Consider the following 13690-nt stretch of genomic DNA (forward strand, 5'->3'; position numbering starts at 1 on the left):
CACCTATCGAGGGTTTGGAGGCACTCTCCAACGATAAGAGGAAAAAAAGCCTAAGGCGATATCTAAACGTACAGGTGCTGGTGTTTGGCTAATCGGCGGAGGCTTGAGATGACGCGACAATCTGCCAAGCGGGCGCCGATGGAACGTATCAGAAGCAATACCGAGCTGCACCCGAGAAGCGCGTGGGTGCTGGGTTGACAATATGGAGGCACAGATCCATTAAATCAAGGGCATATCCGCCATGTACAATTCCCTTTTCTGGCAGAAATGGCACACGGATCAGGTTTCCAGCCGTCAACATGAGTCTCAGCGGAATATTGGAATGGGCGCGGCTACCAGACACCGATGTAGCCGAGTCGAATATATGGATCAACGAAGACATCAGGCCTTTGCCTCCAAGCCGTAGAAGATGGACGATGTGGACTTTCATCTCGTTCTGGTTGACTAACCAGGTGGCAAGTTAGTAAAGCTTTACTTACCATTGACTAGATGCATCAACTGATTTGGTCATGACAGTCTCCAACTGGCAACTAGGAGCGTCTCTCGTCGCTGCTGGACTCTCTGTCTGGCAGAGCGTGATTGCCATTATCATTGGCAAAGTCATCATTGCGGTCGTTGCAATCTTCAACGGACATGTAGGTGCACGTTGGCACATTGGATTTCCAGTTGTCTCCCGATACATCTGGGGTGTGTACGGGCAGTACATTATCCTGATACAGAGAATCATCCTCAGCTTGGTATGGTTTGCTGTTCAGTCGTGGACCGGAGGCTTGACAGTGGTTAACTGGTCAGTAACTCTCCCACCGTCTCTGCGCGACGATATGCTCATAAGTTCCAGCCTCTCAGCAATCTTCCCTTCATTCGAATCAATGGGCAACGGTTTCTCCGCCTCTTCGCACCTGACCACCAAAAACTTCATTGGCTGGATCATCTTCAACGTTCTCCTCATCCCCATTCTGTACATCCGCCCTGAGAAGATCCAGAGACTGCTTCTTGCTTTCAATATCATCTCCTCGGTTACCCTGATATCCATCATGATATGGGCATTGGCGACAGCTGGCGAAGCAGGGTCTCTGGTCCGTCAGGGATCAAAATCAATGTCCTCAAGCGAACTTGGTTGGCAGATTGTGCACGGCATCACCACGGTCATCGGCAGCATCGCTGTGGGTTTGACGAACCAGCCGGACTACTGTCGCTTTGCTCGGAGGCCCGGAGACCAGGTCTTCGGACAGTGGTTCAGCATCATCTTCTTTGGGGCCATCTTCCCTACCTTTGGCTGCTTGGCTGCTTCGGCTACTGGCGCCATCTACGGCGAACCGATCTGGAACCCGCCCTTGATCGTCCAAGAATGGCTTGATTCAAACTACAACGCCAAAAGCCGTGCTGGCGCCTTTTTCGCCGGTCTCGGTCTCCTCTGCTGCCAACTAAGCATCAACGCTATTGATAACGCTTTCTCGGCTGGCATGGATCTGTCTGGCCTGTTCTGCCGATACATCAACATCAGGCGCGGAGCTTACATCGGCCTCGTGCTGAGTATCGCGCTTTGCCCATGGGAACTTCTGTCGTCGGCAGCCGTTTTCATCAGTGTTCTCTCTGCTTACAGCGTCTTCCTTGGTCCGATTATCGGCATCCAGATCTGCGATTACTTTATCATCCGGCGACGCCGAATCAAGTTGTCAGATCTCTACCACCCACGCTCAGATGGCTCTTTCTACTATTACAAGGGGTTCAACCCCAGGACTTTCGTTGCTTGGGTCTGCGGTTTTGCGACACAGCTCCCTGGTTTTGCCGCCAGCGTTACCCCGAATAGCATCAAGATTGCCGAGGGTTGGATCAATCTTTACTATCTGGCATTTCCTCTAGGCTTTACTATATCGTTCTTGCTACACCTCGCCATCAACACCTTATGGCCCCCCCCAGAAGCTGGCGCCATTGACGACGTGGACTACTACGCAACTTTCACTGATGAAGAAGCAAGGAAGCTGGGAGTGCTCGCGCTTGATACAGAGATCATTGAGAGCTCGCACAAGGGTATGGAAGATGATAGTCCGGAGCGAGGTCGTCGAACATGGGTGAGTTCAACGCCGAAGTAGATGTCAAATGTTTCTCTTGAAGCGCGGCGCTTGCCGCTCACGAAGTGTCTGTTCGGAAAGAGGAAGTTTATTAGACACTATTCTAGTTGAATCTATCGTCCTTTAATCGGAAACTATTCCAGGTACTTCTTTCTAGTCGTAATGAAACGAGGCTTCAAAGCTTTGGCGCAAAAGTCAACACTCCTGGCTCAAACACGGACTCCATAGGGCATTCCCACAACAAATACCCTAGAGGTAGAAGTAACAGAATGGACCTGACAAAGTGTCCATCACATCTGCAATCTTGATCGAGGGACCCGAGTATCCAAAGTCGAGCATGTCCGTGAGCTGGGCCTTCTCGGATGCTGGGTTGTTGGCCCAGGTAAGGTGGCCGTATTCACCTCCACTCAGCTCCGTGTAACGTGTTGCAGGGTCAATCGCTTGCCTGAGGAGCAAAGTGTTAGAAGTGATACGTTAATTCGATCGAACCCTACGATGATTACTGACCAAAGAGCCCACATGCGGTCCATCATGCCGTGATGAACCCAAAACCCAGGGTCGCCAGGTGACGTGAAAAGGTCCGCACCTAAGCGTCTGATTAGCTCTACTATCAAAATTTTTGTATCACTGGCACCCCTCACCTGGATCTCCTGACATTGTGTAATGCCCACCACCGTGGGGACCAATCTCAGCAGTGTAAAGAACTCCCTCGCTCAAGCGCCTATATTCTGAGATGTTGGGCTTGAGGAGCAATTCTACAAAATCTGTCAGCATACAAAATCAGTGAGAGGTTGCACAGGGAATTACTGACGCCACACCGTCGTGTAGTTGTTATATCTTGAGGTCATAGCCGGGCCAACATCTCGCTTCAAGCCGCGAGGGTTGTAACCTAGGCCACCATCTGGGCCGGCCACCGTACCCTGAAGACCACTGACCGGACCAAGATTGACCGACATGTTGGCAAACGGACCAGTTTTCACGAATCCTCCGCCTAGACCGGCAGGAAGTTGGATGATTGGGTCGCCAGACCCTTCCCGTGGCGTGACGACGGGCCCATCGTGGGGGACGTACTCGCCGTTTCCACCGAGACTGTAAGGGTCTCCGTTGAAAATGGGCGACTTTTCAGGTGCGGAAGAATACTTGGGCCCGTCCCAGTACTATCCTCTCGCCATTAGTAATGGCGCATTACCTGGACAGATTCAAACTGAACTCACAGGTTGAAATCCGGTGTAGCCACATTCCTCACGCAGGGCCTTCTCATAGAGGTGAACGAACCATCGATGCCATGGCATGAAGTTACCAGTATAGTGGATCGTTAAGGTCTTCTGGATATGGGTCACGACAAAGTCATCGTACTAATGAACGATTTAGTCTTGGTTCTAATCACTCATTATGAAATGAGGGTTGCGGAATACACACCCGAGATCGAGCGCCAGAGGAGACATTGGCTGGTGTTCGAGGGGGCAGGCTTTGGAGACATTTGACAGCGTTGACATACGAAAGCCTCTCGCTCTCTGACAAGGCGCCACTGTTGATTTCTTAGTCGCCGATATTTTTTGGGGATAAGTTGAAGTACTCACTACTCGCGACGGAAAACAATGTTCCTTGCCTTACAGGGGGCTTCTTGACCGTCCTGCTTCAACCTAGCTTCGCGCTCGTCTAGTGACTTGAGCACATTGGCTTGGATGCTCGCGGTGAGATTGGCAAACTGGGCCTCGTGTGTGGCCAAGTCATCGCGTGGCCGGACAGAGGGTGCGGCGAGTGTGACCGCAGCTAGGATGGCCGACGAGAGGAGAGCTGAAGCCTTCATTTTGATATGACTGCCTAACTGGATGAGTTGCAGGCAAAACCTAAGGTGAGTATCTCATTAAAGGACGAGTTATAAACTCAATCAACTGGACTGATCAGGGGAGACTGAGATAAATAAAGACGAGCTTAGCAGTGCACAGTCGGGATCTGGAGGTCATCATGCCGGCAGGTTGGAGAATTCCTACTTTCGTGTTGATAGGAAGCTTCGGTGTCTTTGCCAAAAATATGCTAGAATTATTTGATCCAGAGGTTGTTGCGGCCTGCGGCGCTGTATACGATATGCCTGCAATAGTGCGGTGGGGTGGAAAAAGAGGAGTTCATACGGTGGAGACACAAAGATCTGAATACACCCACATTTTCACCACTGCCCTTCTGTCAGCTCCAGAACAACTCAGTTTTTCATTTACATGATACGAGTTGATTATACGAAGAAACAAGCCTTAGGTACCCATGTTCGTGTGATATACACAGTCTTTGTGTTTAATTAAGTTTAATAGTAAGAAGTAAAATAGATTTTAGAGGGAAGACGTATTAGGACGCTGGTTTGGCTGGGTTGTATTCAGATCTTTGATTCTCCACTGACTCAATTCTTGACTATTCTCGAGACCTCCCACCTATCCGAACGGATAATGAAAGATTCTGCTGCTCAACACATCCTCCCAACTTCTTTCCATCACCACAACCGCTACTACTACTAGTCTTCTTTTTCTCAATTGGATTTTCTCTCAGTACATTCTTTGTGCGATATTTTGTACGTTTAGCCGTGATGAAAAAGAGGAGAGTTGAGATGTATTAGCGGCGGATTATTTTGTTGCCCACTTGCCATCCCGCCGTGCACTATAGTGACAATATACATAGTTAATCAAAGTCTATTTATTAAAGAACTTGCAACCCCGTGGCTGCCACCTCCCTCTGGATGCCGAGACCGCACGATCCATCGTACAAGGAGCCGGTCGCCAGGGTCGGCCTGATGGCAAAGGTTCGACGCATCCTCGGGAGTCCCCGATACCCGCACGGGTATCTTTAAATGCATGTGTATCCGAATTGTGTGTGTGGTACTTCTTATTCACCATGCAAATTCCAATCCGAGAGGCATACGCCCGCCGCAACCCCGAAGGTGTCGTCATCGAAGTCTCGGTCTTTTCTCGGGTTTCTCTTTAAAATTTGGGAGTTGACTCAAGTCTTTAATGCCGAGGTCCTGCAACAATGTTAGAACGATAGGCTGAAGACACTTACTTGAGTCGTGGGCCGGGTTCAGCGTCAACAAATGTGTCTTTGCGAAAGGGACCTCTCCACCTGCCCCATTTCCATCCCCTTACAAAGTAGGCGCGCTAGGTGTATTGTGCATAGCAAAGGAATGTGACTGGAACCTGTCAAGTTAAAGATTCATCTCCGACAATCACCGGGTGCACCTGTCGCTTGAAAGAGACTAGCTCCTTATGGATCTCAGAGGTATGCTTTCCGGCCGGCGGCAAACGGCCTTCCACGGCTCCCGTAGAGATAGTGGTGGTGGATTGTTTACCGCCGGTTTCCACGGCTCCCTTCGCACGACGCGGACAGAAGATGACTTGTCTCAACTCCGCAGAATGACGTTGAATACTAGGCGTTTAGAATGAAAATGAGGAGATGGAAACCGTTTCACTGTTCATAGTCCTTAAGTCATGATATTGACTTGAACTTGAATTTGTTAAATAACTAAATATCGTCACGAAGAGAGTCAAGCTATTCAATACAACCCACCTGCTTGATTTGTTTCATTGGGCTGGCGCGCTGGTGAACCGGAGAGTCTGGGACCATAGAACTTAAAGCCGTTCAACTGCTGGTTGGGAATCACAGCATCATCTATGTACCCGGCACACTTCATGAAGCATGCCTCGCGCTGTCTCGTGTTTGGCACTTGCAGTGTAAGCAGCCTGGCCGACAGAGAAGCTCTCGCAATAATGTCTATCGACCCCGGCCTTGTTAAGAACTCCCAACAAGCCGTTCGGAAGTCAGATAGGTTTGAGTATGCTTGTTGTAACGCCCCAAATTTTTTAAAGGAAGCGCCAAGATTATTTCGTCCCATGCTCGCGCCAGCCGGTATGAACTACAGCACTGACAGTTTAATTACACGCACTAGTCCGACACATGTGAGAGGTGGATATATATGTATTAGAGTGAACCTCACTAGTCATTCACAGTCCCTCGCCAGCTCCATCCCTGCAAAATAGTTGCATTTGCCGGCGACCAATTGCGAAGTGAGGATGAGCGGGCGAATATCTGCAGCGAGACCCGAGTAGAAGTGCAATATGTAAACATACTGCAGGCTTCACGCGGGAAAGAAAGATTCGGCCCAGTTAAGGTTTTCAATAATGGTTCAGAGGCGACAAGGTCGAGTCGAGACGTTCCGCTAGTCTGAAGGCCTGGTCTAGGCTACCAACAGCGCGTTTGACTATCGCAAAGAGGAGTACGTCAAGGATTCTTCGTGAATCATGACGGCCAAGAGATCAATGGCTAAGTTGCATTGCTTAACCCAAACAAGTCTCCATCTGTGCGATGTTGGATGTGAACAAAGTTGGTTTTGATCGATGTAACGTCGGCCATGGCTTACCCCGACCCGACCCGGGTAAATGGTTCGGGAACCGGCATCAACAGCTGCTCAGAACTCTTGGTATGTCCTGTGGTATGATGGGGAAGTTTATTCCCCGGCCATGTACTCCGTATTTGCTGGCAGTGATCCATTGGTCGTGAAATTCTGCAAGACGAATGGCTGAGCTCAAGCGTCAAAGGTCAAAATACCACTGCTTATGTAGACAATCGGCAAAGCACCCTCGTTGCGCCCCGTAGATACTTAGCAGGGGATTTCAATTTGGCCTGCAACCACAATATAATTTGATAATACGTAAAATGATGGCACCACTGCACTGTTCCCGATCGGGGCATGTGGCATCCTCTTCATAGGTGCAAGAACTGTCTCGATGATCCGAACTTTCCGACCCCCCAGACAGATCCACAGTGACAGGTCCATGTGCCGGGACGTCAGATGTGATGGATCCACTGACAAATGGTTACTCTTGGCTGTTGAAATCGTGATGTTGACGGGCTGGGAAATGGTACAACTTTGCATCAATTTGAACATGTGTTGAATGAGACGGACCCCTCATTGATCCCTTCCCCTGAATAGCCTATCACATTCTTCGCAACGTCTAAATATCGAGTCATGGCAAGCACGGAGATTTCCAGTTTGTCGGTTCTGATACTTTCATATCGTTGAGTAGTTCTCAATGGGCACTGGCGTTGATTGTTCGCCTTCTAATGCTTTCTTTGCCCAGGACGACCGTCGAAATCTTCGTTGCGCTTAAAGCAGCCTCTATCCCATGTCTCAAGCCCTGCTTCAAAACCATACTTGCTGGACCGTGGGCTGCGAACCATAAGTCCACAAAACACGATAATAATGCCTACCTACGTGTGGGACAGTATTGCAAGCAACGCCCGAGGGTTGCGGACTGTAGACCGTGGTATTGAGATGTTTGGTCGGTCACGACAGACTGCGACTAATCGCTCGGTGACTCGGAGGATAAGAATCATCTCTGCCTGCCGTAGCAGAAGCAAAGGTATCACAAACACAAGGCAGGTATCTGTCTTTGTCGACGATGAAATGTATAAGAACCCCAGAGATCCATGCCTAAGATGCAAACAAGAATGACCATGGCCGACTGCGCACTGAAGACCAGGGAACACGTGATCATGCTGGGGTAGCCGAGGCCTCATTGAATCCATTTCTTTTCTGGACGGGTTTTACCTTTTCATCGTTGAAGAAGTTGTCAACTTGAACCATATCCAGGCTGCTCGCATGCGCTAACACGCGCTAAGTTAGCATGAGGCCAGCCTTATGCCATTCAAAGCTGCGTCGAATGCAGAAAGATCAGACGGGCTCATTGCTTGACCTCATGTACCGGACTACTTCACAGACAGCAACCACTTGTTCTCGTCGACAACGTGGAGGAATTTCGAAATCCAGGCCGATACCCTGATTTCCATCGAGTCTTGACGTCATTGACAAAGGAGATTTAACACTTCTATGCAAAATGCTGGACGCCAAAATGTTTTGCTGACTGAAGCTATGAATTCGCTGACTGTGCGCCTGAAAAGTATTCCGGGGCCTTAATCATGTTCCCAACCACGCAGTCCATGACGAATGCCATTCTCACCAAAGAATTCTACACGCATGGTCTGGCGACTTTTAGCGTTCGGCTGATATCCGACAAGGTGAAGTTTCGTCACAGCGTAGAACAATGCGTTGCGATCCAAGTTTCAATTGCTCAAAAACGCATATAAAGTCCGTGCGAAAAGTCGATGCCACGACTAGATGACGGGAACATTTCCGTTGTTAAAAACCACGAGGTCGCGCAACCGTTTCTTCGTATGCTTACAACCTCTGATCGCACCCACGTAATCAGTACCCAGCCATCCAACAGTCTACCAATCTTCATCTGCACGATGAAATTCTTTCTGTCTCTCGTCGTTTTGGCTGCCGCTGCGTCTGCAGCGAACCCCTCTCTTTTGGCGAAGCGCGCCGTATACCCTCAAGAAGGCCAAGTATGCTGCAGACATGATGGAGCCAAGAACTGCGTACGTCTTCCTCTTCTTGATCCTGCTATAGGAGTATTTCGAAAGTTCGAAGTAATGTGGCTAACTTGTCTTTCTGAAGATCTGCGTGGCTCACAACAAAGGGGTTTGTCTACTATCAGTGATCCCCAAAACATACAATGAGTCTGCTACTGACCGCTACGTAGGAATGCAACAGGGGAATTTGCATCATGTAGATTTTCTTGATATAAAAGGAGTTTCTTCGTTTATGCGTTATTGGCGGATCGAGCAAATTTTCACCTGGTTCTTTTCAGCCGTGCCGTCTGCTCACGGATCTGGGCGGAGGTCCGTAGATTGCTGGTCCCGTGGCGCTCAGGCGTGGTGTTTTGGTTGCAAAGCTGCGAGGTGCTCGGCTGTTTGGACGTTTTGCGTTTGGTGGTCGGTGGGCAAATTCTGGAATAATCTTGCGGGCGGGACACGGACAACGAGAATCAATCCTGCTCTTAATTGCCGCTTTGTGATACTCAGGTGGAATATATTGGTAATACACAGATAAGTAGACGGTGAGGATTTCGTTGCAAATACTCATGATAGCATAGAGCGCCATTGACAACCAAGAGTGTTTCCAAGGGGGCTCTAATTTCATTCGTACCACCTGATTCCTCACCTCTGCCTTTAAATAGTGACATCCCCGTAACTCTTGCAGCAAGCATCCCAATGGCTTCCTCAATTAAGGTAACATGAAGCAATCAAGTACCGGTAGACGGCAGAATGTCTGGAGGTCACCACTACAGGGCGCGGGTCTCGGCCGAGAGGAATAGTTTTGGCCGCTGTACCGTTGCGCCGGCAGCCGGCGACGGGGACCAGCGTTGCTAGACTAAGTCATTGTGCCTTGCGGCAATTCCCCGGTATTAACAGGCTCTTTGTAGCCCCTCAGCAGTCTCCCAATGCGCTTCGGTGGCCTGGGCTGGCTAGCATGGCCTGAATCTTTGTCCGCTCGATATTGGCTTTCCCTCCAATTGAGCTAAAAATCTTCTTCCGGCCCGGGCGATTAGATATGGTAATACGGAGTAGATATCTTGAAAAACATAATATCTCGAAGAGAAGTTTGTCAGTCCGTTAGTTCATTGTTATTCAATCAGAGCCGACTCCATCACAATGGCATCCGCCAGCCCCGAAGTCAGTGTACTCTCGCTTCAAAACCTTTCAGCAGCGCGCCTTGACCGCAACTGCCGTATTCTGCGGCTTTCTCGCGCAAGTTTCGAGAACCACTGTGCTGGCCGCTGGTCCAGAAATTGTCGCAACCCATCACACAACGGCGAATGTAATCAGCATCAGCAATACGGTCTTCCTTACATTCACGGGCCTATCGGCGTTCATATGGAGGGGCCTTGGGCTGACATTTTCGGCCGTCGCTCTGTCTGTGGTACCTCCACAAGTACAACTGGGTACGTCTGACTACATGTCTTCCTTACAGCATCGTACTATTTCTTGTTTTTACAATTGGAACGGCTTTGGCGCCTTGACCAGAGCTATTCTTCCTCTTCAGAGCTTTCAATGCATGTTAGGGGACCTCAATGCTCATCCTCGGGTCTACTTATGCAGCATCAACGAAAAGATTCTGGTAAGTTCATGTTTGGTTGCTTGCCAATATCTCCCAGGGGACATCACAAAAACAGCGCGGAAATTTCACAGCCAGTCACTACCTCATATTTTGCATGTTCGAAGGTATTGCAGGTCTTGCAACTGCAGTATACCTTCCATTTATAGAATTGATTGGTCTCGGCTGGGCTTTAACAATATCGGCATAATTCATCTGCGCCACGCTAGTATATCAGACAGTCCGACTTGGCGAGAGGTGACGGCAGGTACACCAACTCCCAGTTTCGCTCCATATGGTTCATACATGAAGAATTTATCTCTGCATACGCCTGAGCCAGCTTTCGGTTTCATGAAAATATCGTAGAGGTACGAAGATGAATCTCAAGAACCTAAGTTTCTGTGATGTTTGACGGGATATGTCTTCGGAATACAGCTTTCACCTCTCACCCACAAACCGTTAATCGGCAGCGTTCTTGTTCGGTATAGGTAGCATCTACTAGCGATATTTAAGTCTTTCGTTTGTACATGTAGTTGGTCAAATCCAGGGATTGCTGAGACATTATGCTCAATGCTCCAATTGCTGTTGGAAGAAATGTGCTCACGAAATTCAATCAGTCTCGTCGCCCGTCGCAAATTCTCCATTCTTGATCTTGTCACTGAGAGCCTTGTTCTCCTTTATGTAAACGGCCAGATCAGTTCGCTTTTCGAGGAGAAGGTCTGCAACAAGACGGCCAAAAACAACTTCTCCTGCAAGATTCAAGTGCGTGGAATCGCCCGATGCCAGGTCATACTTGTGTCCGTTCTCGTTTCCGATGGCGTTGATGTAGTTGGTGCTAGCGGTATTGAGGTCTAGATACGTCGCACCCACGGCCTCCGCGGCGGCAATGGCTCTGAAGCGCTCAGTTTCCAAGTTCTGGATGACCTTACCGCCGCTGAAAGTGCGGCGGGTAAGTGACGTAATAAGAATCTGTGGTGAACATTCAGCATGACTAGTAGATGCCTCGAGGATCTCATGCTCACAGGGGTACCGCCAGCAGCCGTGACCTCGTTGGCCAATTTCTCCAGATTCGCTTGGAATTGCTCGGCAGAAATGTTTGCCGCGACCTTTTGGTCGTTGTGGCCAAATTGAATCGTGACAATCGGGCTGAATGCATCTTTGTTTGCTTCGACCTCGCCAATAACGGTATCCCAGATACCTTGAGCCCGGAAAGACACAGTTGTTGTTCCGCCCTTGCCGTAGTTCTTCCCGTTGGCTGGTGACTCAACAAATGACAGGAAACCGTTGCCCCAACCTCCGCCGACAGCAACCGTTGAATCGCCGGCCAGGAGGAAGTAAAGAGGCTTGGCATCGCGTATCTGAAGTGCGCTAACTGAACTGAACGGAACAGCGGAGGCGGCCGTAAACGCCGCGGCCAGCATGGAAACAATCTGGTGAAATCTCATTTTGCTGCTTTGAGAGCTTCTGACTGGAATGACCTGAGATATCGCCAGTTAATGCTGGAGAACCAAAACCTCAAAAATGAGGCCAGTAAGGTCGGGTCTATGTTGCTAGCTAGGCATGCTGAATTGAATTATGGCGATGGCGAATGAGTCTTTAATCTAGTTTCCCCTTTCTAACAGACTATCAAAGTTGCATCGTCGCACCTCGGCGGAGACTAAGCCGAGCAAAGCGATCACGACAGCCAGGGCGCCAATGCCGCGATGTCCCACGCCAATCCCACCAATGACTTCCTGGATTTTATTGTGAAGCCTCGCGCACCTCCTGGAATAGTAATGCTTTAACTTGGGCGCGTCACAGCTGCTGCGGAGATGAGATCTTGCTTTCGCTGATCTTACTGCCAATATGGACGACCTCGGGTAAGGAGAAGCTTGGCATACAAGAGTGCGGGGGAGTCCACACCTGTCACTCGGCTTGACCCGTGGCATCATTCAGCCGACATGCGCGTATTGCACCCAAATCATCCAAGTCCTGTGATATGTCTTCCGCATCGATTTATCTCTCGTATCGTCGCAACTGTACCCTAGAATCGGGAATGAGGAGCGGCTGCATTCACATGTTCTACGACCATCAATGCCATAGAGCAACATCTAATAGATACGTTGGCTTCATTGTACCCAAATCCGACCCATACCACCAATGCAGCATTTAAAATGTCCATTACGCCGGCCAAAAAGGCGCCTAGGAGTGGTGGTGTTCTTCTTTCTTACCCTCTGGCGGAAAAGGCGGCTCGGCCCCCTCGAGGTTTGGGTCCCAAGATGGGTTCGCCCCGGCATCGCGCCATCGCACAGATCTCGGGCCGTGCTTGTTCCAATCCAGAATGGCATCAAAGTCTCTGCAAGTGTGCATGGAAGACCAGTTCGGCAGGGCGTCTCGTCGTTTGGGGTTGTCGAGAGGATCAACGAACAGGGCTGGCGTTACATCTCCCTGGCATTGCAAATTCATCCTCAACATATCGATGCAGTGATCTGTTTTGTTAGATTCAGAACTTGTGCGTTTGAATCTTGGAGAATTTCCAAACGCACCAAAGTGGCTGTAAATGTTTTCGTCAGGGACACCCTCGTCTAGGAATTTGTAGTGCTCGTAGTTGTAGAATAGTCCCATTCTCAAAGAGTTCTGAGATGCTGTCAGTACCTGCCTGTCAATGGTTTCGGTTACAAGCACGCACCAGACAATGAAGAAGGTGGAAAACTTCGAGCATTGCCAAGTATCCGCCGCCCTGCGCATCTGGGACTTTGTGAAATGGCATTTCCGGCGAGTCGGTCATGTTGAGCATTTCCACTTCTTCGGCTGTGACCCGGATGCCGCCGGCCCCAAGTTCGATCTCGTGCCATGCAATGTCAACTTCATTCGAATGCGTCCCGGGAGGACCACGCCACTTGTTAGTCTGCCTGAACTCAGCATTATAATGATCAGGTGCCTTGTATTTGACAGCTTCAAATGCCGGTGCTTCATTCACGGTCAATCAGTAGCAGCTTTTTGAGTGGGGAGAGGAGCCCCATCGGCACATACTTACATATCGTCGATAGACTTTCAGTACATTTCTGTAGGAACACAGCCTGAGACTCACTGCGACTGAAAATGAAAATCAAACCCGCAATTGTGAATAAGTTGGTAAAACCAAGCCAAATTGTTGATCGTGGCCAACGGTGTGTAAACCAAGATTTGTGAGTCGGTATTCCAGCTACCTTGCCTTCTGACTGTGGCAGGCTTTCGTAAGATGATTTCAACTTCCACCACATCTTCGCGAACGATATCAGAGTTGGAAAAAAGAAAGAAGCCTTTGAGCACGTTGGCAATAATGACAAACAAAAGGAGGGCAGCATAGAAGAGCAAGAGTTCCCTGCTCAGTTAACCTCAGTTAAAACTAGTTCCCGCTGATTGGTATGCACGTGTGGCAACAGGTTTGCCGCGCCACGCTGTGGATGGAACGATGATACACTCAGCAGCCTACTTCTGCATGGCGCGATCCTTTCACTTTTGAGCTTCTTCTTCAGGTCTAGTTTCCGCAAAGGAGCCGCGTCAAAAATTCCAGGTCAGCATATTGTGGACCACTGCCATATAAGCTTTGCGGGCAAGGTCGTCCACTTAGAGCAGCGGGATACCTGCATATCTGATTCCAGGCACACCTAATCGTGGA

At 49.5% G+C, this 13690-nt stretch overlaps 6 protein-coding genes across 6 annotated transcripts; 3 read left to right on the forward strand and 3 right to left on the reverse strand.

The window, feature by feature from the left end:
• Positions 1–299: 299 nt before the first annotated feature.
• Positions 300–2093, forward strand: CORC01_00504 (NCS1 nucleoside transporter; the record flags this gene model as incomplete). Its single annotated transcript, XM_022612161.1, has 3 exons — positions 300–459; positions 517–787; positions 839–2093. 3 exons carry the CDS (start codon positions 300–302, stop codon positions 2091–2093), a joined length of 1686 nt encoding a protein of 561 aa, XP_022481300.1.
• A 228-nt stretch (positions 2094–2321) lies between these two features.
• On the reverse strand, positions 2322–3882 carry CORC01_00505 (uncharacterized protein; the record flags this gene model as incomplete). Its single annotated transcript, XM_022612162.1, has 7 exons — positions 2322–2517; positions 2580–2658; positions 2714–2827; positions 2884–3229; positions 3287–3427; positions 3492–3600; positions 3653–3882. 7 exons carry the CDS (start codon positions 3880–3882, stop codon positions 2322–2324), a joined length of 1215 nt encoding a protein of 404 aa, XP_022481301.1.
• Positions 3883–8360: 4478 nt separating this feature from the next.
• Positions 8361–8633, forward strand: CORC01_00506 (uncharacterized protein; the record flags this gene model as incomplete). Its single annotated transcript, XM_022612163.1, has 1 exon — positions 8361–8633. The coding sequence occupies one exon, from the start codon at positions 8361–8363 to the stop codon at positions 8631–8633; it is 273 nt and encodes a 90-aa protein (XP_022481302.1).
• Positions 8634–9624: 991 nt separating this feature from the next.
• CORC01_00507 (uncharacterized protein) lies at positions 9625–10226 on the forward strand (the record flags this gene model as incomplete). Its single annotated transcript, XM_022612164.1, has 2 exons — positions 9625–10074; positions 10221–10226. Coding segments are annotated over 2 exons (456 nt in total), but the record flags the coding sequence as incomplete, so codon positions are not given.
• Positions 10227–10659: 433 nt separating this feature from the next.
• Positions 10660–11495, reverse strand: CORC01_00508 (GDSL-like Lipase/Acylhydrolase; the record flags this gene model as incomplete). Its single annotated transcript, XM_022612165.1, has 2 exons — positions 10660–11019; positions 11073–11495. The coding sequence occupies 2 exons, from the start codon at positions 11493–11495 to the stop codon at positions 10660–10662; spliced, it is 783 nt and encodes a 260-aa protein (XP_022481304.1).
• Positions 11496–12231: 736 nt separating this feature from the next.
• On the reverse strand, positions 12232–13292 carry CORC01_00509 (uncharacterized protein; the record flags this gene model as incomplete). Its single annotated transcript, XM_022612166.1, has 4 exons — positions 12232–12518; positions 12576–12666; positions 12719–12937; positions 13239–13292. 4 exons carry the CDS (start codon positions 13290–13292, stop codon positions 12232–12234), a joined length of 651 nt encoding a protein of 216 aa, XP_022481305.1.
• Between the last annotated feature and the right edge of the window lie 398 nt (positions 13293–13690).

Source organism: Colletotrichum orchidophilum, assembly GCF_001831195.1.
Source record: "Colletotrichum orchidophilum strain IMI 309357 chromosome Unknown Scaffold_3.1, whole genome shotgun sequence".
Taxonomy (NCBI): domain Eukaryota; kingdom Fungi; phylum Ascomycota; class Sordariomycetes; order Glomerellales; family Glomerellaceae; genus Colletotrichum; species Colletotrichum orchidophilum.